Source organism: Ambystoma mexicanum, chromosome 7q (genome assembly GCF_040938575.1).
Source record: "Ambystoma mexicanum isolate Mex_15411 chromosome 7q, UKY_AmexF1_1, whole genome shotgun sequence".
Classification (NCBI taxonomy): Eukaryota; Metazoa; Chordata; class Amphibia; order Caudata; family Ambystomatidae; genus Ambystoma; species Ambystoma mexicanum.
Genome location: NC_090941.1, coordinates 1081901913 through 1081928341, shown reverse-complemented (window position 1 = coordinate 1081928341; position 26429 = coordinate 1081901913). Strand labels below are relative to the sequence as shown.

General features: G+C 45.7%; 1 protein-coding gene across 1 annotated transcript in view; it reads right to left on the bottom strand.

Annotated features, from left to right (window-relative positions):
• The window catches only part of LOC138527997 (indolethylamine N-methyltransferase-like), a 178269-nt gene extending 153413 nt beyond the window's left edge, over positions 1-24856 (bottom strand). Inside the window, exon 1 of the mRNA XM_069639420.1 lies at positions 24652-24856. Within this exon, the coding sequence (XP_069495521.1) occupies positions 24652-24799 (148 nt within the window). The 5' untranslated portion in view covers positions 24800-24856. The remainder of the gene's footprint in view (positions 1-24651) is intronic.
• Positions 24857-26429: the final 1573 nt, after the last annotated feature.

Here is a 26429-nt window from a genome sequence, read left to right as displayed (position 1 = left end):
ATAGGGAACACTGGGTTGGAGTAGAGAAACAACTGCCTTCCCATTACTGTGGACAAGTGGCAGAACTAGTGGCACTCATGGAGGTGCTAGAGTTGAGTAAGGGGAAGGCAGTCACTCTGCATATGTCACCTCCACGGTACATGCAGGGTTATACAGAAAGAAGAAAAGAGGGTTTAAAAGATCTGACCCCAGTCCAGCATGCTGCGTTGCTATCCCGACTAATCAAAGCACTAACATTGCCCTTAGAGGTAGGAATAGTGAAGTGCACAGCGCATACTAATAGAACTGATTTAATAGCACATGGTAATGATGCTGCAGACAGAGCAGTAAAGGAAGCAGCAAAGTTGCCCTTTTTATAACCTCCAAAAATGGAAATGGTGTCCCAACAGCTGCAATTGCCAGTCCCATATAATGCAGTCCCTTTGCTTCAAATAGTAGAAATGCATGGAAAGGCACCTTGATAGGAGAAGGAGCACTGGACAACAAGGTTAAGGTCACTGATACATACACCAGTGCTTCCTCCAGACAGACCCTTAATGACATCCTCTTTGTCGTTCCCTCTCCAGGCCTATGGACCCCTATGCGGTCTCTGTTTTCTCTCCTTTTTCCTCTTCACCCATTAATGGTGGCACCCGATGGGAGGCCCTCCTGGCACCCTTCCATGCCTCCAAGACCATTATTAATGTTTACCTAAATGACACTGTCTGTGCCCAAGCCCCTTAGGCCAACCTTCTCCTTTTTGATGGATGCTTCCCACACCTTATCAACTTAATTTCTTCTCTTAATGTCCCTTTTTTCCCCTCTCTGGCTTCTCTGCCTTCTCCACCCTCTGCCACCTCTATGGCTCTGGCATACCTGCTGCGTCCTTCATCTGCCATCCCTCTGGCATCCACCTCCTCCTCTTTGGCTACCTTGCCCTCTCCTCCTTTCTCCTCTGCCTTGGCTACCTTGCCCTCTCCTCCTTCCTCTGCTCTCCATCCTCGGGCATCTTTAACACTTCTGCTGGGTGTACCACTGACCTGTACCCCTCCACCTGTACCCCCCCTTCAAAGGGGGAAATCTGATCCACATTGCTACTCTTAACTCTCGCTCAGCTGTCAAACACCCCTGACATCTGCCATCTCCTGGAAGAACTTGATCTGGAAGTTCTCCGTCTGGCCAACACATGGTTCACAGCCAGCTCTGTCAAAAGCTTTAACACTCTCCTTCCTGATGGCTTCAAGATCCTCTCCATGCCTAGAACCAACTGTTATAGTGGGGGTGTAGCCTTCCCATATTGGATCCCTGCTCCTATCATTCCTATGCAGGACTACTCCTCCTTTGAATGCCTGTTCTACAGGCTCTCTCTCTCCTGGTCTTTCTCTCACGGTGGCCACTACCTACCGACCACCGGCAAGTAGCCTTTTCCCTCTCTGAGTTGGCAGACCTCTCCTCCTTCCTCCTCACCTCTACCTCTCAAATTCTCCTCCTCAGAGACCTTAACATCCACTTGGATACTTCTTGTCCTTCTGCCGGACACTTTCGCAACCTGTACAACTCTCTCTCACTCTATTCTTCCCTCTTTCCTGACTCACTCTGCAGGGAACACCCTGGATGTTCTGATCTCCTCAGACCTTCCCCTCTCCAAACCTCTCACCACTCCTCTCTCCTGAAGTAATCATTTTCTCCTCTCCTCCAATCTCTCTCTCTCTACCCCTCAGGCCAAGCTGACCCCAGCACTGCCACCTACCTTCTCAGTCATCTGACCCATGAAGCGTGTGTCAGTGGAGGCTTTTGCCACTACTTTCTCTCCTCCTTCTGCATCTTTGGCTGACTCACACCCTGACAAAGCCCTTTCCAACCTTCATCTTTCTATCTCTGACACTCTTGATAAACTTGCCCTTGTTATGAGGATCTGCTTGAAGCCAAAATTCAAGTGCAACTCTTGGTACAACGCCGACCCCATCACCCTTAAATGCAAGTGCAGGGTGGAGTAGAGGAAGTGGAGAGCAACAGACGCACCCTCTGACAAACTGGCCTGCCGCCTGCTCCAAAGGCAGTACAGAATCTCTGTCCTCATCTAGAAGAGAGCACACATCCAAGCCTGCGTCTCTGCGGCATCCAACAACTCGGCCGAACTCTTCAAAATCTACAAGAAGCTGGCCAATCCTGCTGTAGTCTCTACCTCTCCTGTTCCCTCCCAGGCCATCTGTATGGCCTTGGATTCTTATTTCATCACAGGACATCGTGCCCATCCTCTCTTCATCTTAATCCTCCTCCTCTGCTCCTGGCCTTCCTGTGGCAGCCTGTCCTCCCCCCTTCTCTTCCTTGCCCATTTTCACCCCAGACAACATTTCTAGGCAAATCTGATCTATGAATGTCTTGTCAAGACAGGTTCTTCCCTTTTCTTTCAGAACCATCAAGGACCACATTGACATCCTTGCTCTAGCCTTGGCTGATTTTTGCAATCACTATTTTGCCACTGGAAACTTCCCCTCCCCCCTGAAGCACTCCCTTGTGCACCCCCTCTTTAAGAATCCGTGTGCCGATCCCTCATCTCCGGCTAACTATTGCCCAATTTCTATCACTCCTTTCCTAGGCAAACTCTTGGAAAAGCTGGCCATCTCACAGCTTAACATTCATACTGAATCTGTTGGTTGTCTCCATGACCATCAGTCTGGCTTCAGAGTGGCCAGATGCACAGAAACTGCTCTCCTGAAAATCTGTGAGGGCCTGTTCTCTAACCTTGATTCTAACCTTCCTTCTGTCCTCATTCTGCTTGATCTTTCTTCTGTTTGTTGATACGGTCAACATTGCCATCCTGCTCAATTGCCTCTGTAATAACCTGGGTATCAATGATCAGGCTCTAGCCTAGCTGACCTCATTTATCACTGATCAACCCTCTACGGTCCTCCCTTCTATCTCACTCTCTCTACCTGTGGTGTTCCCCAGTGGTCTTACCTTTCGCCCTGGCTGTTCAACCAATTCCTGGCACCTCTTGCACACCCCATCACTGGTCTTTACTCCAACCTTCAGTGTAATGCGGATGAAACCCAGCTCTCCTTCATGCTTCCTTTAGCTACCGCTAGTCGTTCTCTCATTCCTGACTGTCTGTCCCCAATCTAGGAGTGGTGCATTGCCAATGATCTCTGCCTTAATTTCAGTAAGACAGAGAGCCTCCTCGTCAGAACACCAACTCCCTCCTTTCCTATCTCTCTTTGGCTGCCCAGTCTGGCGCCTCTTCCTGCTGCTACCTGTGAGGCTAAGAACCTTAGGTCATCTTCGACTCCACCCTCTCCTTCTCTTCTTCCGATGTCTCTAAGAAGTTAAACTATCAGCTGCACTTCTTCAGAGTTATTCTTCCTTTCGTTACTTTCCCCCAGAAGCTCACTCTATCCAGAGCTCTGGTCCTCCTTAGACTGGACTACTGAAAGAGCCTCTTTCTAAATCTTCCTGCTTCTACTCTCCGTTCCTCTACAATTTATTCAGAACAGGACTGCGAGACTTGTACTTGGCCTCAACCCTGTGGATCATATCTCTCCAGCCCTTACATCTCTTCATAGGCTCCCGGGGGTACCAAGGATCAAGTTTAAGACCCTCTGCATTGTCCACAAGGCTTTCTGGGGCCTGGGACCACACTACCTCCAACTTTCTCTTCCTAAACATCTCCCTTCTCGAGCTCTCCGTTCATCCACATACAACTCTTAGAGGGTCAGTCGCTTTTCCAAGCAGAGAGTTGGGGGCAGATCTCTTTCTTCATCTGGGCCTCCCACTGGAACAGCCTCCCTTCCTCTCTCAAACTTGAGCAGAACCACCCTCGGTTCTGGAAGCAACTCAGGTGCTTCCTCTTTGCTTCCGCGTTCTCTCTTCCTCTCCCCTGCTGATGACCCGTCTGCTCCACGCACTGTTCACCTAGCCACTCTATGAACTTGGGCCCAGGTCCCTGACTGTCCAGTTGCACCTCACACTGCCTCTTGGATCGCCCAGCACTTGTGGTCTGTATCTGTAACCCGACAGTCCCTTCTTACTGCACTTACGAGATGCTGCTTGGCTGCACTTACTGATTACCTGCACTTTGCCATCCCTAGCTGAACTTTTGCTTATCTGCACTTCTCTACCTCCACCCGCCACATTCCCTTTGGCACTTTTTCTCTTTCCTCTTTTCCACACTTGTGCGATCTGAATGACACAAGGCCTAGTAAGATTGTTGTTTTGTTCTCCCTCTGTTTCCCCCTTCTTGTCTTCTCACACCTAGGAACACTTGTGTACAGGCACGTTATAAATGCCACATCATATCATATCATATGAAATAAGCCAGGGAAAGATCACCAGCTCAGGCCGCATGAGGTGATACCAGGGTGTAGATTGTACACACCACTCACCCGCACGCACAGGTTCAGACGCAAATAAATCAGCATACATTCATGGAGAAGAGTTTGTGGAATATCTTCAGGTCTTGACTAAGAGTGTTAGGATTGTGTCTTCTCAGGTTACAGCATCACATCAGCAAGCAACGGGAAAAGACAGCAAGGAACAAGAAGATAAACAGCACCATTGTTACTCCCTGGGGACTCTATCTAGGTGCATTCCTTTGTTTGCCACTGGAATTAACAGCATTTCCATGGCCCTCATTGAGTAGTCTTTGTTACACCGACTGCCGTCAAAGTGGAGGGAAACAAAACCTGGATCCACATCCATGACATAGGAAGGGATACCACAGTCCCTCCCCTGACACCTGAGGCAGGAGCTACCCTAAGAAGACGCAGTTCATGCCATCGAAAGGGGGAGCAGGGGCTCAGAGATCGAGAATTGTTATTCAGACTGTAAAACAATAAAATGAATTTAAAAATGTGCATGAGAATGTGTAGATCTATTTCTCTCTTGATTTTGTGGTACATGTTCTCAATAGTAGGAATGTAAATAGGTCTGAGGTATCAAGTAATATGGATATGGCAGAACAATTATTAAGAGCACAGCAAGACCTTGAAATAGATTTTGTAACTAATGATGATGTTGTTAGGGATAATTTTCATTTATGTGCTAAATTCCTTACACCTTAGAGACCCCCATGTCTTTTGCTGGAGTTTGGACTTTTTAAATTTAACTCTTGAGTGAGTGGGACCTTTTTCTCATTCCCTCATGTATATTTCCCTGTTTTGGATTTTATGTTTTCACAGTTTTTGGAGTCAACAATCTCCATAGGCATCTGCTATTCGTATACTGACACACAGCACCTTCAGTCGAGTGACAATGAGAAATCCTTTGGATTCCCCTTGAGGTTTAAATACCTTTTCTTGGGTGAACTGCATTTCCCAAGACCAGTAAGGTGAAAATGATCTTACTTACGTTTTTTCTTTGTAGGTCCAGCATACACCATCTTATATGGAGTACTGGGGGTGTTACTTAGTAGACCCTTATCCTATTTTCTCCACCCTTTAAATGGCTGGTGGCAGTGGTTTAATTTTTACTACCATTGTACTTTTCTACCGCAGGCTGAACCTTCAGCTGCAGTACAAGACCCATGGATGTCCATTTTGACGAAATGAGCGCTGTCTTCTTTTGTCACCAATTTCTATTTGTGAGGTCTTCTTAGCTTTAAGTCACTGAGACAGATTTAAGCCCTTTGTGTGTTTTGCTTTTGGCGGGGTTCAACCCTGAAAACTGCCCCTGGCTCCAGTGTGTCTGGGAGGGCAGGATGTGAGGGAGGGTTCCGAAACTCCCCTGTCCTTTGTCTCTAGGTGTGCCTGCTTGAAATCAGTTCTGATTGACCACCTGGCTGTCCAGAAAGGACAGCCACCCTGCTCTGTGATTGACAGCCTATGCTGTGCATGAATGGGAAAACTTGCTTAAAAGGCAAGGGTTTTGAAACTAAAGGCAGAGTCGACCACTGGAAGAAATATCCAAAGAAGAAACTGTGAGGAGAAGCCTGCTGAAACCTCCTGGACGATGAATTTCCTGGTGAAGCCCTGCTGCTGTGCTGATCTTCTTTTTTACTTCAACAGAGAAGCTCTGACGGAATGACTTCTCCCCCTGGGTTAGTGGGACCAACTTACCCTGAGAGAAGCTCCACTTTGGCGTAATCCTGGACTTGCTGTGCTTCTCCGTTGCTGCAGAACCTCAATGCCAGGGATTGAGTGTCCATAGTCGAGTGCAATGTCTGCCGCTGAGCAAATCTGGCCAAAAGCTCCTAAGGACACCCTAGAAGAGGGAAATTAAGAGACCCCTCATCACAGTGCAGGACTAAGGGAGCAAGGAAAGTCCAAATGGTGTCCATCGTTCTGCAGCAGTGCTATTTGTGAAGAGCTGAAACCGCAAAGGGCCACTGAAATGAAGAAAACCTGTAGCTGCTGACAACCTTCCCAAGTACTGCCGCAGGAGCCCTCCAGATGTCCTCCCTCTCGTCCCCACGACTGAGGCTCAGGAACCAGGTTCTGCATAGCCAAATCAAGATGGAATCCAGCTGGCCCCTTTTCTTCCAACCAAAGGTAGTTTTTCAGGCTTGGGGTTAATTACCTTCTTACCTTAAGTCGTGCTGTCTCACTTGAGACTTGCACCTGCTTACTTTCTGAGTTGATTTCATCTCCCTTTGCACAGTTTTAGCAGCTTGTGTCCCCACAAGTGATTTTTCTGAACTCTATAACTTTGTGCCAAACCTTTATTTAAGAAGTGCATCAGAACTGTAGGCTCTGTACACATGACTTTTGCTGCCCTGGCTCCCTGAAGGTACTCCTCTAAATCCATTGACTTTGGTATTGCTTATCCCCCATAGGCTGCGGCTTGTTAAACACTGTTACTGCTGGGAAAGGCATATCTAGACTTCATTGGAGGATTCAGATGTCCTCACATTGTCTGAGAAACTGTCCTAACCTTTTTATTTCTTTAACCCTTCCTTCCTGCAACTCAGAACCTACAAAGTATATTGGTGTGATATATGAATGCAAATGCTATCCTTGTGATTGAAGTCACCTCAGGGTGTAGGAGAAATGTATTGAGCATATCCAAAGATTATTCACTGGCTTTCTTATTTATTTTTTATTTATTTTAGCATTTGTAAAGCGCACTACAGCCCACAGGCAACGAGGCGCTATAAGGACATTTTAAGAAGGCTTGCTTGAGGGTTACAGTAAGCGGCCCCAAAGAGTAAATTTAACTACATTTGCATGGTTACAGAGGATACACATAGGACGTTACAGTTGGTTACTAATAATCTAGTCTAGGTAACAGGAGGCAACACAGAAATTATCCTATACAAGGTGCAACAGCAGAAGTCCAAAACCTAGAATGACAGGGTCTTAAATGAAGAGGTTGATTTTTAAGGCCTTGCGGAAGGCCTTAAAAGTTCTTGATTCTGAAAAGTAATTTCAAAGTTTATTTGTATTGTTACAATCCTTTGTCTTTTTAAAGAATGCTTATTTAAAACTGATGTTAAATAAATAACTATTTATAACTGAAACCTTGAGTGTAAGTGTTACTTGGCTACTTGTATTTACGGTTTTCATTTGTACAGCTCTACAGCTCACATTTACCCCTCTTGAGATAAGCCGGGCTTCTCAGTCACACTACCAATGTGTGTTGTACAGACCTATACCAAAATGTGGGTTACGTAATGCCAAGCAGATAAGTCTTGTGTAGTTTCACCCAGTGTGTCTGCACCAATTCTTACCTAACAGATATACATTTAGAAACAGTAAATGACGCACACAGCGTCAAAAAATCATTTGTGGTATCATTTTATGAAGAAGGTGGGGAGTGAGAGAGGGTGACAGAGTCCTGTTGTATTTTCTCTTATCCCCCTTGCTTCTGGCGTCCCTAGAATATTTGTTCCTGATGAGGTAGAGGTAGCAGAGGTACAGTGTCTAGTGAACCTAGCCTTGTGCAGTGTCCGACGGCAGTTTCAGGGGCAATCTGTAGCAGTTTCTACCCTTCCAGTCAAACAAGAATGTTTACTATCAGAATGGGAAGAACAGAAGTATGTCCATTGCATGCAAAGAGTACAGTTCAATCTAGAAGGACTAATTATCGTGAACAATAAAGTGGAGCAAGGGGTGACGATTTGCAGAGCAGGAGGATTGGTGGGACTTCCTGAAGAAGTGGTGGCACAAATAAACCAAGTATGTGGAAGTGTATGGAAAAGGTATGTGAACCTTTTAACATGGCTCAAGGAGTCAGAGAAACCTGTTAAGATCCAGTTCCCCAGAGCCACCTGACATTCGTAAATTTAAAATCTGAGTCTACATTTGTGCCCCATTTGTCCTCCATGCCCTTGCATCCCTTGTGCCATCAGATCTGGACAATTCAGGTACTTTACAGACTTTCATAGAAACGGCTCCTTGAAATGATCGAGAAGATCAAACTACATCTCATAAGCATCCACTGAGGCTCTTATGAACATTCCTGAACAATGTTGGCTATTTACCCGGATAGTATTTTTTTTTACTTCCCTTTTGGCCCGTTGCGTACAAACCATAGCGAACTCAAAGTGGTTACAAATTGTTTGCTAGGAATTATTATTTATGAATTTATGATTTCTGAATCAGCATTTAGTGCAATTAAAGAAGAACTCACGGCCTTGAGGCTTGTAGCATTGCAGAATCGGTATATCCTCGACCTCCTAACGGCTATGGAGGGTGGTGTTTGCCAGAAGATCGGGAGTACATTTTGCACATACCCATCTCCCAATGATTTGGACAATGGAACTCTAGCCCGAACGATTGCCGCATTGCACAACCTGAGGGGTGCCATGAAAAGGGAGGCAGGAATTGCTGATTACTCTTTTTTTAACTCTCTTTTTTATTGGGTACCTTCATGGATGAGTCTTACTATGAGAATTCTATTTTTTCTTTTTTTAATTATCTTTTGTTCTTGTCAGCTATGTCTACAGAGCTGCTCTACCCAAATTCCTAGAGACGCTGCTATGATGTTCATGACCCTGTCTAAGGATAGGGCCACTGCCATTCCATCTCACATGGGTACTCAAACTGATTCTGAAATAAATACAGGAGTAGTGGTGTGTCCTCCACCAGGCTGGGGTGAATATGTAGAACAACGGGTAGATTTCAGAATTGGTGGAAGGGCGAATTGGGATTGTCCAGCAGTGTAACATGGGTGTGAGGGGACTAGTATGAGAGATGGCTTTAAGGCTTAATTCCCTGAGAAGGTGAGATTGATGATCTGGAAATTGGTTTGTTCGTTAATGTTTTAACTAAAGGGGAGAATGTTAGGGTAGATGATAAGGGTCCCAAGGGTAAAGAGAAGTGTGAATTGTGTGCGCCATATTGGTGGCTGGGGTGACAGCGATGCTGACATAATGTGGCAATTTAGTATGAATCCAGTGTAGCTAATGTAAATGAGATATGAGTTATTTTAAGTATTGTTTGGGTTTTAGGTATGGTGTGGCTTTATAATCAAAATCCTTTCTTGAGATTCACTGAAACCCACAGCAGAAACACAGTGCATTTCCTTGACCTAACATTGGAGGTCAGGAATGAGACCATCATGAGCACTGTCTTCAACAAACCCACAGACAGAAACTCATTACTCACATACAAGAGTTACCATCCGGCCAATCTCAAAAAGAATCTACCATTTGGACAGTTCCTCAGATATCGAAGGAACTGCTCACAACTGACAGACTACAACCGCCAATATTCAGCTTTGGCCACCAAATTGAGATGGAGGGGCTATCCAAAACGTCTAGTTAAACAAGCCCGAAAAAGAGCTATGAACATTCCCAGAGAACAAACCCTGGAACATCACGCCAAGCAAAAAGAATCAGACAACCAAATCACGGCTGTGCTCAGTTTCTCACCTTTGACAAACAAAATCAAGAAGGAAGTTTTAAAACTTTGGCCTATATTGAATGTTGGCGACTCATGCCTGGACACCCCCAGATTTACCATAAAAAGACGTACAAATTTGAGAGACTCCTTGGTGCACTCCTACAAGGACATCGAACCGAAACTCAATACCCTGTGGGGCCAGAATCCTGCTACTGGCCACACACCATGTGAGTCATGTAGCGCATGCTCCAGCACCAGCAGATCAACCAGTATAGACATCGGTTGGCATATCCCATGGACACAAAAGAACTTGACAAACTGTAACAGCAGCAACTGTCCATGCAATAAATGATATGGTGGCATGACCATGAGACCTATCAGAACACACCTCGCTGAACATAGGTCCTGTATACGAACTGCAAAAACCACTGCCCCGATGGTGACACATTTCCTCGAACTAAATCACAATCCAATGGACTTCACATGGTCAATCATTGAGAAGATAAAAGTACCAGCGAGGGGCGGCAACATCCATGACATCCTCTTCAGAAGAGAGCAACTTTGGATTTTTAATTTAAAAACTGACAAAACTGGCTTGAATGAGTCAACAAGTTGGCAAACTTTGGCTACACTATGAACAAGGAGATGTGTTCACTCTACTTTGTTGTTCACATACTCATATATTGTTTATACATTTATGTGCTAGATGTCTTGTGTAAAGTAATTCACTCCTTTCATGCTGCCAGACTTGTGATCCCCTCTACACACTAATTTGTAGCTAGATGATGCTACTTACTGTCACTTCTGGCCCACGTCATATGAGGCGTTCCATACACACCCCCATGAGCAACTTTGTACACATGGCGGCGGTATGTAATCCGAATTCGGCCTGACCCCAAAATGGTGGACCGTTGTTCCATCTGGGGCGGCCAATTTGGGAACACACACGTTGACGTACCCTGGCGCCATGGCAACAATAAACAGAAGGGTCTGACAAGCCGCAGCGTCGAGATCCTTTCGTGTGCGGCCCGCCTGACCCATCTCAAGCAGCAGGTAAGCCCTTGAGAACGCCCATGCTGACCCAGCAGGTGTTGTCCCCAACCAGCGGGAGACAGCCCTTGCTCGTTCGAGATGAGTGCGCAGATGGGTCCGCTGGATCGGATCCCGCCCCCGAAGTGTACTTGCATATAGGAGTGGGCACGCCATCGGCAGCCACTCCAGCAGTGTATTTAACTGCAATCTCTGGTTTCTCAAAATGACATAGATACTAGCATGCATCGAAGCTATTGTGTTTATGCACAAAACATGATGACATTAAACACTGTCTCTTGGCACCTAGGTCTCAAGCCGCCTGTTACCCCTCTGTGCGCAAACAGCAACATGGATAGGGTAAGATTCCCCTTCCATCCTTTGCTATGTGTGCAATGTGTTATGTAATGACCACACCATAGATTGTAATCTGGGTGTTTCCCCTGTTTCTCTTCTCCACCTCCCCTCCTGTCACCCTCACAGGTAGTGGAACATTATTAATGCAGACAACGCTGCAACAGTAATGAAGAGGGCTTTTACTCACCGGCCCATATTCTAAGCCCTGATGAATGTGGTTCAACCACTCTTCACCGCAGAAACCTGTCAGCTATAAAATGACCTGACCCAAGAGTACAACAAGACTACCTGGAGTCAGTGCATTTGGCTTTTGAATCCCCAATACAACAACTCTGTGGATTCCCTGTTTTTTAACGAACATATTGAGAGAGAAAAATTGAGAAATTGATTGAACAATATTCCACCATTCTTCTTTTTCCTTGTTTTAACATTATGCACCCGCTTAATAGAGAAAATCCATTAAAATTCTGTTTCTGTTCATCTAGAAAGCGTCAAACACATGATCCATTGTGGTCCAACGTGTGTTTTTTAGCACGGCACAGTGCATTCACATACGCTTGTAAGTTTAGTTAGAGCCACGTTGCTCTTTCAAAACTTTTACTCTAACAAAGAAACTGTGTGTTTCTTAAGTGTGAACACTGAACTGGGTAACCCACAGTAGGCAATCCCAAAACGGTCCTCGTTGTTATATATGGGTTTTAGTTCATACATTTTCAAATTGCATGTGCAAAGCATGATGAATGTCAAAGCAGCTGATACAATATAAACTTAATATAGGTGTTTCAGGCCACATAGTGCTTAACAACCAGGCAGTGAGGAGCTCTACATGTTCATGAGAGGTAGGAGATTTGCAATTGGAAAATTAGTTTGAGGGCATGCGGTGGTCCAAAACATACATGTATAGGTACACATACATGGGAGTCTCTAGGGCAGCATGAATATACAAATCTGTTTTGCCACAGAGTTCTCTGATAAGTTAAGAATTGTACTGACTGAAAACCTGGGTTGGGCAATTGAACTCTGTGTGACTGAGAAACTAGTTTTGCAAGGGTGGGGAAAGACAGCAGCAGCTGCAATGAATATCAGATGATCAGTTTCGGGCAGACTGTGACCTGGTGGGTAGAATTTTAGGAGGCCACCCTCGGTTTAGTGAAACAGGATAACCTTCTGGACAAGCCAGACCAGTCTTGGTAGTTTGGCAGTAGGTCAAGACTAAGTGTCAGGAGGGGTGAGAGTGATCGGAAACCCACCATGAGCACACACAGCAACAAACCACAAATTAGTCTTAGACGAGTGTATATGAAAAATATCTATACATTTGTCAGCCAGACCAAATAGACACAAGTAACTTTAGCAATGAGAAAAACAGATATCACTCAAATCCTTAAGCTATACAGTATATATAGATTACATTTCCTAGTGCGATTTAGATATAAGCTAAAACCACAACCCGCAAAGAAAGCGTTAAGTTTAGTATACAAATGGCAATAGGTAATCCTTCAGAGTTTGTTCCCTAACATTTGAATCCAACCCTAAGAAGAGGGGAGCCTTGTGCACAACAGTGCAGTTGTGCATAAAAAAAATGCACGATCAAGCAGCTGAAACAAAAAGGGGGTCTTCTTATAGGGCTGTAGCAAGTCAGAAAGGGGCTTCAGGCAATGAAGAATAAGTTCTCACTATTTGAGTTAGCCCTGCCCTTGGCGGCAAAGCAGTATTCAAGTAGTGAGAATAGCTAGGGAGCACAGGCTAAACCAGCCAACTTCGAGTTCTTTCAAGGGATACCCATCCGTAAAAATACTTGGCTGTGCCAGGGGGCCACCAGTTAGTTATGCAAGTACTCACCGACCATCAGCACAGTCCGGACCAAACTTTGCCAGTTTAGTCAAGGTCGCTAGTAGGTTCGAGTCCTGCGGTTTCGCGTTGCTCAAGCTCTCAGCGGCTGCAGTGGAGAACTTGTGTCCGTGACAGGACAGTTGCCTTTTCTCAGCTTCCGAAGGAGGTATGGAGAAAATACCAATAGAGTTGGCTTCAGAGTAAAGGAGAGCAGAACAGAAGGGGAACTATAGTGACTGACTCCACCAGGTAGTGACACAGGAATCATGGATGCACGCTCCTAATTCTGGACCCAGAGCAGCTAGGCCTGTGATATTTGGCAGGAGAATGCACAGGACTACAAGCAAGTAATGTCCCAAGTATCGGGTCTGTACTCCAGGCAGCGGCGGTGCTGTGGGTTACCCTGAGGTAGAGCTGGACAGTTCAATGGATGGCCCAGGAACACTTCCGAAGGGGTACGTTCAGTGGATAAGCAGGGGCACAGAGAGTAGTTGTACCCACTACTACTAAGGGGTCAAACGCCTTAGCAGGCCTTCTTGATCGCACAAGAAAGCAGGGTCTGACGGAACAGCAGACGGTTAAGGGTGCCAAAGCCTTCCAAAGTGTGTCCGGCTATTTCTCAAGTCACTTTCTTCATGTAGGAGACTTGGCTCCTTCTGTAGTTTAGTGAGAACACATGTATTGGACCTGGAATGGCTTCAGGGCCCCTTCTCATGTACAAGAGTAGATTTGCGACAACTTCCAATAGAAGATGTTCTCTGTTGCACACATCCCAGACATGGACCAATCACAGCCCACAGTGGTCTCAGTCATTCTGGCACTCCAGACATCCTGGCACCAGCAGTGTGGATTGGGACTAAATAGTCCCAACCCTCTTCCTGGGCACACATACGTGACAGTCAGAACAATGAAAACACGGGTTACTCAACCTGGGTGGAGGCAAGGAGCAAAATGGCCCTGGGACAGAACAAAAGACTTTCTCGGGCCTGGCCACAGTCTTGAGTCAAATGCTGTAAACGCGGTTTAACTCAGTAAAAAGAAGTAAAACATTATTAAAAGTAACTGCTGCCACCAGCTCGTTCCAGGCACACTTGTACAGTCACCAAAAAATCCTTTGAAGGAGTCTAGGGCCATAAAACAAAAAGGGACCCCAGTGCACAGTACTGGATGATACATTGTGCACTGTTAAACAGTTACCAAGAAATGGCAACATAGTCAAAGACTAAGGCAATCAGGAAGGAGAGTATTTAGTAAGAGGGAGCTGCAGATAGTTTGCACCACAGCCCCCAAAAAGGCTTGTGGATGATGCATAGGGTCTTGAATATGATCCTTACAACCACTGGGACCCAGTGGAGATATGTTAGAGCTGGAGAGATATGGTCCCTGGGCTTAAGGACAAGGATAAGTCATGCAGCCCTATTCTGGATCAGTTGAAGGGGACGAAGGAAGAAAAGAGGAAGGTTAAGGAAGATGTTGTTGCCGTAGTCCAGCCTGGAGAGGACCAAAGCTCTAGAGATAGTGATCTTCTGTGGGAAGGTGAGGAAAGAGAGAATGCCTCCGAGGAGGTAAAGTTGAAAGTGGGTTTTCTTGGCAAGGTCAAAGATTTGAGTCGTAAAAGAGAGAGAGGAGTTGATGATGACCCCATGGTTTCTGGCCTCAAAAGAGGGAGAAGGAGGGGAGCCCATAGAGAGGGACCATATTTTAGAGTGAAACAGGGAACAGGTGACCTGGTAGGAAGAATATCTGTCTTACTGGCATAAAGACAGAGATCATTGATGGCACACCAAGACTAGAGAGCAGACAGGCAAACAGGAATGATGGAGGAGGAAGAAGATGACAGAGATTGAAGAAGAGTTGTGTATCATCTTACACTGGAAATGAGTTGAGAAGGCAGAGATCAGGTGAGCGAGCGGTGCAAGACAGATGTTGAAAAGCCAAGCCAAAAGGATAGAGCCCCGGGGAACACCACATGTAGACAGAGTAGTGTAGAGGAGAAGGGACCCAGGTGCACATGGGAAGGACGGCCAATGAGGAAGGAGGTCAGCCAATGCAGTGCCCGGTCTGAGATGCCAAGGGTATCTGGAAGCCGTTCTATGAGGATAGAGTTGTTGACCGTGTCAATGGCAGAAGAGAGATCAAGGAGAATGGGCCTCATCACGAGTTGGGCAGTAACGCTGGCGCTAATAGCACCAGCGCTACCTGCCCTACCGCCAAACCCACCGGTGCTATTAGCGCCGATCATGGGTTTGGCGGATTTGGAAATCCCCATTCCCCATTGAGCCCATTCGGGAATGCCCCATTCCCCATTGGGCTCAATGAGGACATTTCGCACTCATACCACCGGTGGATTTCCCGCCGGCAGTATGAACACACATTTTCGGTGGCTTTCCCCCCCGCTCAGAGCTGGGGAGAAATCCGCTGAAGCCCTGATTTGGCGGACCCTTAAATCCGTCGGTAACAGCGCTACCACCGGATTTAACGGTTACCGCCAAACTCGTGATGAGGCCCAATGAGAACAGCAAGAGAGTTAGTCAAGATTTGCAAGCAGTTTTTCATGGGTGTTCAGGAAAGCAGTTTATGTGCCTCTGGATGCTCAAAATCCAGATTGGTAGTAATGCAAGAAACCAACAAGTTCAGTGTGATGAGTCAGTTGGGGAAATAACAACGTCTTCAGAAGTTCCGTAAGAAAGTGGGTAGTAGAGATAAAACAGTAGTTGGCAGGAGAAGATGGGTCAGCTGAAGGATTTTTTAGAAGGGGTGCACAAGGGAGTGCTTGAGAGAGGGGGGAAGGGCCATAGACTAAGGAGTGGTTAAAGAAGTCATCAGGAGCCAGAGCGAGAGATGAGATGTTGTTCTTAATGGTTCTGGAAGAACAGGGAGATGTCTGTCTGGATGAACCTTCATTGATCAAACAACCCTAGCAGCCTCATCTGCTGTGATATGTGATAAGGAGGAGAGAGTGAGTGGGGGTGGAAGAGAAGCAAGGGGAGCCAAGGTGGCAGGGAGAGGAGTAAAAGAGGGGGAAAAGCGAGAGGTCAGGATGGCCGGAGTTTTACAGGTATAATGGGCAGCCAACACAGTAGAGAGGGCCTGTGAAGGAAGAGGCGAGGTAGAGACTGCAGAAGGATTAGCTAGTTCCTTGCAGATTTTGAAGAGTTGAGCCATGCTAGTGGCTCCATAGGTGCAGGCCTGTATGTGGTCCCTCTTTTGGAGTGGATGGAGAGATGGTATTGCCTTTGGAGAAGGCAACAGGCCAGTTTGTCAGAGGATGAGCGCGAGGACTACCACTTCCATTCAGCAACTGTGCACTTACGTTTCAATGCGGCTAGATTGGATTCGTACCAAATGTTATGCTTGGAGGCAGGTTTCAGATGGATCCTCATGACAGGGGCAAGAATGTCAAGAGTGTTAGAGATAGCAAGGTGAAGATTATCAAGGACAGAGAGTCAGTGGGAGTGCCAATTGCAGGAGTAGGAGGGCAATGAAAGTGGAGACAAAGGCAGCAACTGACACTTGTTTCATTGGTCAGATAACCATGAAGGAGGCTGGCAGTGCTTGGGTTGGCTCACTTAGAGGCCCAAGAGGTCCCAGGTAGGAAAAGAGGAGGGAGTGGTTAGACCATGAGAGAGGGTAGTGAGAGAGTTGGAGATCAGAAGATTAGCGGAGGTGAAGGCTACCAGAGTGGCTCTGGCAGAGTGGGTAGGGCCGGAAGGAAGAGTAGTGAGGGAGAGAGAGGTACAGTGATCACAGAAGTGTGTGGAGGCAGAGACAGTGAAGTCAAGGTGGATGTTGAAGTCTCCAAGGAGGAGGGGTTTAAAGGTAGAAGTTAGGAGAGAGGATGTAAAGTCAGCCCATTTCGAGAGGAAAAGAGGGCTGGGGGCCCGTAGATAGAGGCAAGGTTAAGAGAGAGAGAGTATTATATTATATGATATGGCATTTATAACCCACCTATACACAAGTGTTTCAAGACACGAAAAGAGACACCACATTTGCAGACAAAGCTGTCAAAGAAGGAATAGGACTGAGTGGGTAAAATGAAGCAGGGTCCCACTTGGGAAGATCAGGGCTACTCATCCCCAGATCAGTTGAGCTGGGGCTTGGAGAGGATCTTGTAGCCATCATGGAGGAGGGAGTCAAAAGTAGTGACAGAGCTGGCATTGAACCACATCTTGGTGAGAGTGAGGATGTCAAGATAAAACTCTTCATGAAGGAAGCAGAAAGCAGAATAATGTTTGACAGAGTGGCTAAGTGAAGCCAGTTACCGTCTTTAAAGGTTTTCTGAGGAGGGGTACAGGGGCGTGGTACACCCATCAGAGCTGGAGAAGGAAGTGCAGAGAGAGAGGAAGGAGGAGTAGCAGGAGAAGGTAAAAAGTTAATGAGAGCCGGCAGGCACCGGTCAAAAATAACAAGATTTTATTGAGATCACTGTGCCATGACAGTGCCATTGTGATGGACATTTATATTAATGATGCACCTAGAGGTTGACAAGTGTGCCAAGAGTAATTCCCATCTATTGCCATAATGGGTGAATAAGAAAAAGGTGAGCGGATAGAGGTAAAATTGGGGTCCATAGGGCTGGAGAGGGGACAGAAAAGTGGATATCAGAATGTCAGAGATAGTCTGTCTGGAAGTAGCACTAACATAGGTGTCAGCGATAGGTAGGCCAGAATTAAAGTCAAGAGGTATTTTTTACACTTTTTTTTCATCCAGACTTCACGAGAGTGGAATGAGTTAGAAACTTGGTTTACAAATGGTATTAGCACCTCAGTTTTTTTTCCAACGTTTTAAAATTCACTTTATTCTAGTATTATGATTAAGATAGAGCTAAGGACCTTATTTCAAGTTTAGTGGTAATTCATTTTCCAAATTACTGTTGAATTCAATTGTCATTACCACCATGTGGGCTTGTGGAGTTGGAGATTGGTGGCAATTCCCTATTTATGGAGTACCTCCAAAAGTATAATTTGGCAGTGCATGGAAAATAGCAGTAATTATGTTACCGCCAAAAAATGGGGAGGTGATATCGGAATTACCATCAATTTTTCCCCACAACCTGCTTGTAAATAGGCCCTATAGTATTATTCTAAAAATCTTTATTATGTGTTACCACTTTTCCGTTATCTTCTTGGTCCAATCTCAGCATTCAATTTTGGGAACACTAGTGTGGGAGACATTCCACTCTTCCCAGTAAGATTTCAGGATTGTCGGTTGAGGATGACTGCAATGCCCTGTATTTTCACGACTTGCCAGATGAGTCACTGAGGTCAGCTCGGGTGCTCTTGTCCTTAACCTCTGCGTGGCATTCAGACTACTGGTGTGATCGTGGCACAACACCACTTTCAAGATGGTGGTGCATTAGGTGTAGTTCCCCAGTCATAGTGGGGGAAGTTCCGCTTTCGATCGCCCATATTGGGACACCAGTATTTCTTTGTGACTCCGCACAGGGTTACTGCACCGTAGTTCATTATTCTTGTGAGATCTAGGTAGTTCCTTGTTTCTTGTTTTCTTGCTTCCTCTTGTTTCCTTCTTGCTGCCTCCTGATTTGCCATGTCCCTCTCCTAATTGTGTCCCTGCCTCTTTTACCTGCCTGTGGATTCCATCCGCCTTTGCACTTGCTACGTTGCTAGCTGTCTGCGGCTCTGCTATTCATCAGTACCCGCCTCCAGTGTCCTGTTCCTCCATTCGCCAGATTCCGGCTCATTTCATCAACCTTTGCCCAGGCCATTCCAGAGGTTTCTTCCCTTTCAGATTTTCTCCTTCTTTAGGGCCACAGGCCTGGTTGGTCTATGGACTGCAGGACGTTGGCTTTGGCAGATGAGCAGCCGAAAATTCAACAAAAAGAAATCTACAACTATCGGTAAGGCCAGGACTTGGGTTGTGTTTTGCTTCGGATGCCTGAGGGCCTTGTACACCTGTAACAGATGTTTTGGATCATAGGAGAGCCTGTGACAAATTGCTTATCTTTATTTGGCTCTTGCATGAGTACTTCATGTGTCTGCATATTTTACTATCGATGGCGACAAGGAGATCTTGTTCCTGGCTACCTACCACTATCTGAATGAAAGATGCAGCTGAGCTATCCATAGGATGTATATTCTAGGGAGAGGTCACTGCTGTTGGGATGCATGGCCAATGTCCCAACCGAGGAAAGAGGTTTAGACTGAACACATTTTATTAGTCAGGAGTGCAAAGTGTTTTTTAAGAAGTAATTGCCATTTTAGTTTAGCTATGCCAGCTCACTTGTTATTAAAAGGAGTATTGTACGCTGAAAGGCAGAGCAGCAACACTTTCACAGAGTAGAAGGTAGACACAGTGGGGGTCAAGAAGGTCACAGCTGAGCAGGGTGTGGGGTGATGCATATGGAAGACACTGTTAATTTAGGAAACTTTTGGTAGCTAATAACAGGCCAATATAAGTGACAAATAGTAGATACTTAATTAGAGTTTAAAATAGATAGTAGCTGCATAAGGTGGGTGTGCGTTGATAGCCAGGGTGCAGCCATTTTGAAGTAGGCTACAATGGATGGGCAGCATTCAACAACAAAGAAAATAAGAAAGCATTTGAAGTTGATGCACGGTTCTGCTAAACTAGGCATATTTATCCTTCCCCCAGCGAGTGTGACGATGGTCATGGTTGACACTAACAGACCAGGCACTGCCATAAGCACAAGGGGTGACGAACAGCTAAAAGCAGCTCGCAGGAGCCAAGGACAAGATACATTTTAAGTAGTGTGAGTTGTGTGTGCTGGATTAGCTAGACACCTGCAAGGTCAAATCTGGCGAGAACAGGGCAAATCAACCAGGCTATGTTGAAGTAGTATATATAGGTCTTGCTACACTGCCCCCCAATGTGCAGTGGCCATTCTATGTGAACTTCAGGCAGTACTTTGCTTTAATCCAAAAAAAAGGTTAAATAACATTAAGAGTTGCCAACCAGTGTATTTATGAAGTCAAAGAGACTCTTTTGGGTTGCAGATGGGCCTGGTCTCATCAAGGAGCCAATGTTTTACTGAGGGGGTGTCTAAGGGAGTTGGACATCAAACACTGTCTGAGTTGCCTTGACCAGTCAAATGAATAGCTAATTGTAATGTACTACCTGATTAGAAGAAACCAATCACATAGTGGAGTAGCACATGTTAATGACATAATAAAGTCATTTTTATGGATTGTGCGTTTTTGATTAGAAAGTAGCCAATGAAGTAGCAATACATATGTCATGTTTAGGGTCTTTATATAGAGGTTGACCAATGTGGAACGTGGGACACATTGTGTATCTGATATGCAAAGTGGTGGTTTTTGAGAATATAAATAACTTTACTGGGCATGGTGAGCGAGTTGTTTGCTCAGTTCTATGGCAATGTCTAACTCTCCGGCTGCATTTGCATGTAATAAAACTTATTTTTCTTGCAATGCATGCCCTCCTATTGCCAATTGGATTATTGTGTATTGATCAGGTTAAAGGTTTACTCTACACTGCCAAGACATAAGTGACAATAGATCTGTTCCTTGCAGGATACTTGAAGGCAGCACTAGCCTGATCCACTGCACCCATCTGGGTTTGCAGGTGTGTACCTATAGGCCCTCTCAGAGGAACTGCCATCGATGTGAGATAAGCTGCCAAGGCGAACATTTTCTCATTTGGAGATTGTGTCCCCATCAAACTTCCTCTAGGAAGGAGGACTGGAGGTTTGCTGTGACCTAAACATTTCCTAGTGGTCAAGAGTTTTCATGGAGTATGGAGCTACAGAAGTAGGAAATGTAGGTGTGAGAAATTCACAGACAGATGTGTTGTAAAGGGATGAGGTTGGGGATATTCCCAAGGTGCAGCGTCGCAAAAGGGAATATCACAGACCCATATATTTGAAGGAATATGTGGAATGAGTATATGTGACTTAGTTATCAGCATAGTATTTGTACATAGTTCTTTCAGCAATAAGTTTCCTTATGATTTGTCAAATTTGACTGTGTTTCACAGAGTTCATTCACAATGATACCTGCGTTAGGTTATGTTGGATGTGAAATGATGCTGCTAGACCGAGGTATTAGTGTTTTCCATGAGGTCCCACTGGAATCTCCTTGCAACCGGTCTCCAACTGAGTCTTCAGTTCATTCCTCAAGTTTAAAGGAACATTCCTTACTTCATGTGCAACCTGATCTCATGCGTATAATTCCGCATCCACCCAACTCATCCCTGAACAGATGATGTTGTACACAACAAACCTCTACATTCAACCATTTCCCTTCCACTGAGTATACTGTTTCCTCGACATTGGGGTCCAATTTGATGCTGAGTCTTTTCTGATGGGACCAACTGCCCCTTTCTAGGAAACATACTTTTCCTTTGGCCGTTCGATCCTTGAATTCCAAGGTTTCCCAAAACCAACCCACCAGTTCCATGTACTTCCGTCCATATGTTATGGGATTAATGTAACTTTGTTCAACTCAATCCTTCCACCCAAACAACTCTCAAACATTTTCTTAGAAATCATCATATACTTGACACCAGAGCCTATCCCCATCTCCATGTCCTTCCCTTCAACCGTCATCATGGCCATTGGCTTCCTGGCACATTTATGGCACCTTTGGATATCCTTTCCTCTAACCCAGGCATGCCCCTCTTATCCAACCGTAGTCCTCACTCGCACTCTGACTCAAATGTCACACTAGGCTGTGCATGAGCCACCCGCGAGGTCCGTGCCCGCTCTATCCTAACCCTGGGCACTTTCACTCAGATGGGCACTCAGAATCTCAACTTGCCTCACTGGAAACAGCATGAAGAAAATCTGTGACACGATCTATGTCCAACAAAGCAACTGGCTACTTGATGGGGCCACCAGCATCTCCGCAGCTTGTCGCCAGTGAAATGATGTTGCTGGACCGAGGTAAATTCCAAGCGTTTATTAGTATTTTCCTGTGTGCCCCACCAGACTCTACCTGTGGCCACTCTCTTTGCCTTGTCAACCATGACTCCCTTTCCACCCTCACATTCTCATTCCACCGTCAACCTTCTGATTCCGCTTGGACCAGAATGCTACAGGATGTATTTCCCATACTTATTACAGCCACATCAATCTGGAATCATCTATGTGTCAACAATCTGGGACCAACCCAGCTCTGTATTCCCCCAACCAGGCTCTCTCTGCTGCTCCCCGCAGGAATGTAGCACTCAGGGTTTCCTACTTTGACCCATTGTGAGGTAGGGTCATACCTCTCTCCAGTGTGACAGCCACTCATCAGGAAGCTGTACTGGGAACAGGTATCAAGGGCACAATTTTCACAAAAGCAGCGGCATCACACGAGTGGGTTGCACAACTAAATGACCTTTGATACTTTGGACAATGGAAAGGGGTGGGTTAGTGTATACATCTTGATTCTCTCTGCCCCACTGTCGCCTTCCTGTCCTCTCCTCTTCCTGCAGCACAAAGCACTTTAGGTATAATTCCAGAAGGCAAATGCCATGTAGCCAGGGATTGGAACCCTTAAGACAGGTTGGCTGCCGTCCAATTATGGGTGGTCATTTGCCTTTAAAAGAGAGGCCGCCCACCCCTCCTTTCATTCACTCTTGGATATTTGCTGCACATTAGTTGGGAGAGTTGGCTTTTCAAAGCCCTCAGATTAAGTGATGTCATGGGCTCTGCTCCCAAACCAATACCCAGGCACATTGAATGTGTCCAACTTCATTGCCTCTGCTATGCACTCAAATCTACCTTCAAACCAACTTGTTTGCCTCTGCTAAGTACTCAAACCTATCCTCTATCCTAATTCTTGTTGACCTTAGTGCTGCCTTTAACACAGTTGATCACTCTGATCTCCTTGATACTCTATTTCTTCTTGGGATTTGTGATCAAGCCCTTGCCTGGACTGAATCCTACCTTGCACCAAGCCAATCCTCTCTCTCCTGGGAGAATAATCCCTCTCAACTCACACAGTTAACTATTTGTGTTGTACAGGGTTCAATCTTGAGTCCGCTCCACTTCACAATCTACGTTTCTGCTCTTGGGACACTAATCTCCTGCCAACTTTTCGTGGATGACAATCAGATCTCTTTTCATGAACTGTCCTTTAATCTCTCTATCAAAATGTCCAACTGTGCCTTGGCCAATGAATATAAGATGGCTTCAAACACACTGATATTAAACTATACCAAAACAGAGGTGCTCTACTTCCCTGCCAAAAGCTCTCTCTCTCATCTCTTCCTCTGCCTATCCAGTTCCCACCTGACACTCTCTGCTACTCTTCTTCAGCTAGAAACATCAGCGTCATCTATGGCCCATCTCACACCTTCTCTACTTTCATCTCTGAAATTTGAACAGCAGCTTTCCCCAACCTCCTAAATATTAGGAAAATCAGGCACCTCCTTCCTTTCAACACAGCCGAGGATCTCTTAACCACTCTTATCTTCGCTAAACTGGACTACTGTGCCAACAGCCTCTTTGCTCTCCCCAGCTATGTTTTCTGTCCTCTCTAGAAGATCATTAACTTCGCTACCAGGATTCCCTTTGAACTCCCTTACTTCACAACTACTTCCTCGTACCGTCACCACGCTGGATGGCTCATGATGCAAAATAGGGCAAGATTTAAATGTCTTCTCCTGGTTCACAAATCTCTCCACATTAAGGCATCATTGTATATCCATCCTCCTCTATCCAACACTATGAGCCTTCTCCTAATCCATGCTCTGCCTCCTTGACTACCCTTGTGCCTCCTCACCCTCCCTCTGCTTCCTCTCGCTTCTGCTTGTTCTCTCTTCTTGCTCAATTTGCATGGAATACTCTTCCCCTGAACATCCGAGAAACAGTCCACAAGGATTTGTTCAAACCAAACTAAAAGCCTACCTCCACACCTCTGAGTTACTGTCTCAACCTACCACTCACCTGCCTGCTAGCTAAAATGTTCCCTTGCCTCTAACCTGCCTCTCACTTCATGCACAGGAGATAATAGGACTCTCATAATGCTGTGCATGCACCACCCCTTAGCTCAGACTAATATGCAACGTGTGAAAATCATCTTGTACAAAAAAGGTAAATCAATGATGGCTCCAAAGGTTCCACCGTGACATTGAATTGTGTCTGAACCACCCAACCCCATGACATCAGTAAAAGGTGGAAGGGGACAATTCGTTCTTCAATCAATGAGTCAGACACAGGGAAAACTAAGTCCATTTCATACTTTCTGGAGTTGGAGATGAAGAAATCCCCATCAGAGGGGACCATTTTGGGGAATCAGGAGCACTGAAAAAGAAAACAGTGACCGAAAACAGAGAATATCTTGCTGGCTTGAGGCACAGTCAGAAAATATAGGAAATGCGCCTCCCCTTGCACGAGGATGAGACAGTCTACCAAAGTGACGACAAGGGACCGTCCTTTTGAATTTGTGAAACTAAAGGTTGACAGGCCCCTCCCTAGAGAAATAAGTGTTTGTGAAGGTCACAGTGCAGTTGGGACTGCAACATTCTTGTAGACACTTCCATTCATGTTCTCAGCAGGCAGCTTCAGCCCCCCCCCTTTTTGAACTAAAGCAGATGCTTTGGCTGCTTTTATCTTTTTGCCATTTGTAATAAGTGAAAAGTTTAAATATATGCCCATATTGTAAAAGATCTTTCCTAATGAAGTTTAGATTGAATAAAATATGGCTTGGAAGCTAAGTGTAAAGTAAAGTAACTCTGCTGCACTTACCTGAAGAACAGACCGAGACGAGAAATGTTAACACCTGCCTAGTGGAATCATCTGCGAAGTTAGAGTCTTCGGCATAGTATGTTGACAACCCACTTGCTGGGTCATAATTATTCTGATAGAGCTCCATCCAGGCTGAACTTGATGCCATTTTCACGTATTCAAGTTGTTGCTTTACTCTATGTGTCTACTGTTTGTGAGTTCTCAAAGAAGCTCAAACATAAACTGAGCTCTCAGCGAGCGCCTATTTAAAGGATCTTTCTCCTCCCTTTGGCTGTGGGGCTTCAGGTAATGAATATTCATTTTAATTTTTTCTTTGATCTACCCAAACAAGGGCACTCATTATTTTCTTTCATGCACATCTTAAAATGCTGCCAAACCTGAGGGGGGTTTAATTCATGGCATATATTTTGCATATTAATATTTTTATTTTCACCTAATTTCCTCGTGATCCATACGCTGGGCATCACTCCATCTACATTGCTTTGGTAAAATGTTGCAGCAAAGTGGCAGTAATTCTGTTACCACCAAACTGTTTTATTAAGAATTTCAGGGGGTGAGGTGGATGATGTGCATACAGCAACAAATCTGGAGGTAAACCAAAAACCCTAGAAATAACCACAGCAGAATTACCACAGTAACTTAAAATAAATCCCACATTGAGGACTCAGTTGAAAAATGGTGGCTTTCACCACCGTGTTGCCACTTGTATTCCTGTAGTTAATCCACAGGACTGAGTGGCGTTAACAATATTCCAAGACATGCAACATTGAAACTCAAGCAATAAAACAGCAATTGTCATGCCTGTATTTCCTATTTATGATGCCCTCACACTGAAGTCCTGTGCAATAAAGCACTGAAGACCTATCACATTCAAGGCGTGAAGTCAAGTCTAAATTATTTAAAATATCAGAGGCCAGCAAAGTATGCCTTGACTGTGACTCTTGCATGGCACTCACCCATTCTTGGGCTAAGGAAGAATTGCTGTGCACTGAAACACTATCTCAAAGACTCAGGGGTCGATTCACGGAAGAAATGTGTGCCGAAAATCTTGGCGCAAGATGGCGCAAGTGTGAAAAAGCAAGCGCACGCGCACACGTGCGATTCATGGAAGTGCCTGCTCGTATTTACTACGGGATGTGCAGCAAATCCTTGCGTGGCGCACACAGGCGCACACGTCATTCCAAAATCCTGAACGCCGTGCGCGATGCGCACAGTGATAGCGCACAACGTCAGCGCACGGACCAAAAGGGGGCAGGACACGGGGCGTAACACGCGGAATGGGGAAAAACGCTTGAAAAAATAAGCGTGACTGGGGAAGTACTGCAGGGAAATACATGGAACGCCCACACGTACGGGAACAACACGTATTCATGGAATCGAAAACGTGAAACCCGCGCACGCTAAAAGATGCACACAGGCGTCAACACGTCCGCCACACGAAGGCAGGCAGAAGCGTCCCCGCGCACAGTATAAAAGTGCACGCAACAATAAACACGTATATACAGCTACGATGAATGCCCCATTTGTCGCAGCACTGATCGTGGGACAACTCAGGGGGAGGAGAATAGCCAGGCCCCACATTATTTTGCCCTGGACCAGCATTTCTGGAATGCCTGACGACCAGGTCTATGGCAGGTATAGGTTCACACCTCATATCAGCCTACACCTGGTCAGGGAGTGGGAAGATGATCTTACATCACCCACCCTGTGTTCCCCCCAAGCATTGAGCCCCTTGGAGAAAGTGCTCAATGTCCTGCATTTTTTGGCCACTGGGTCTT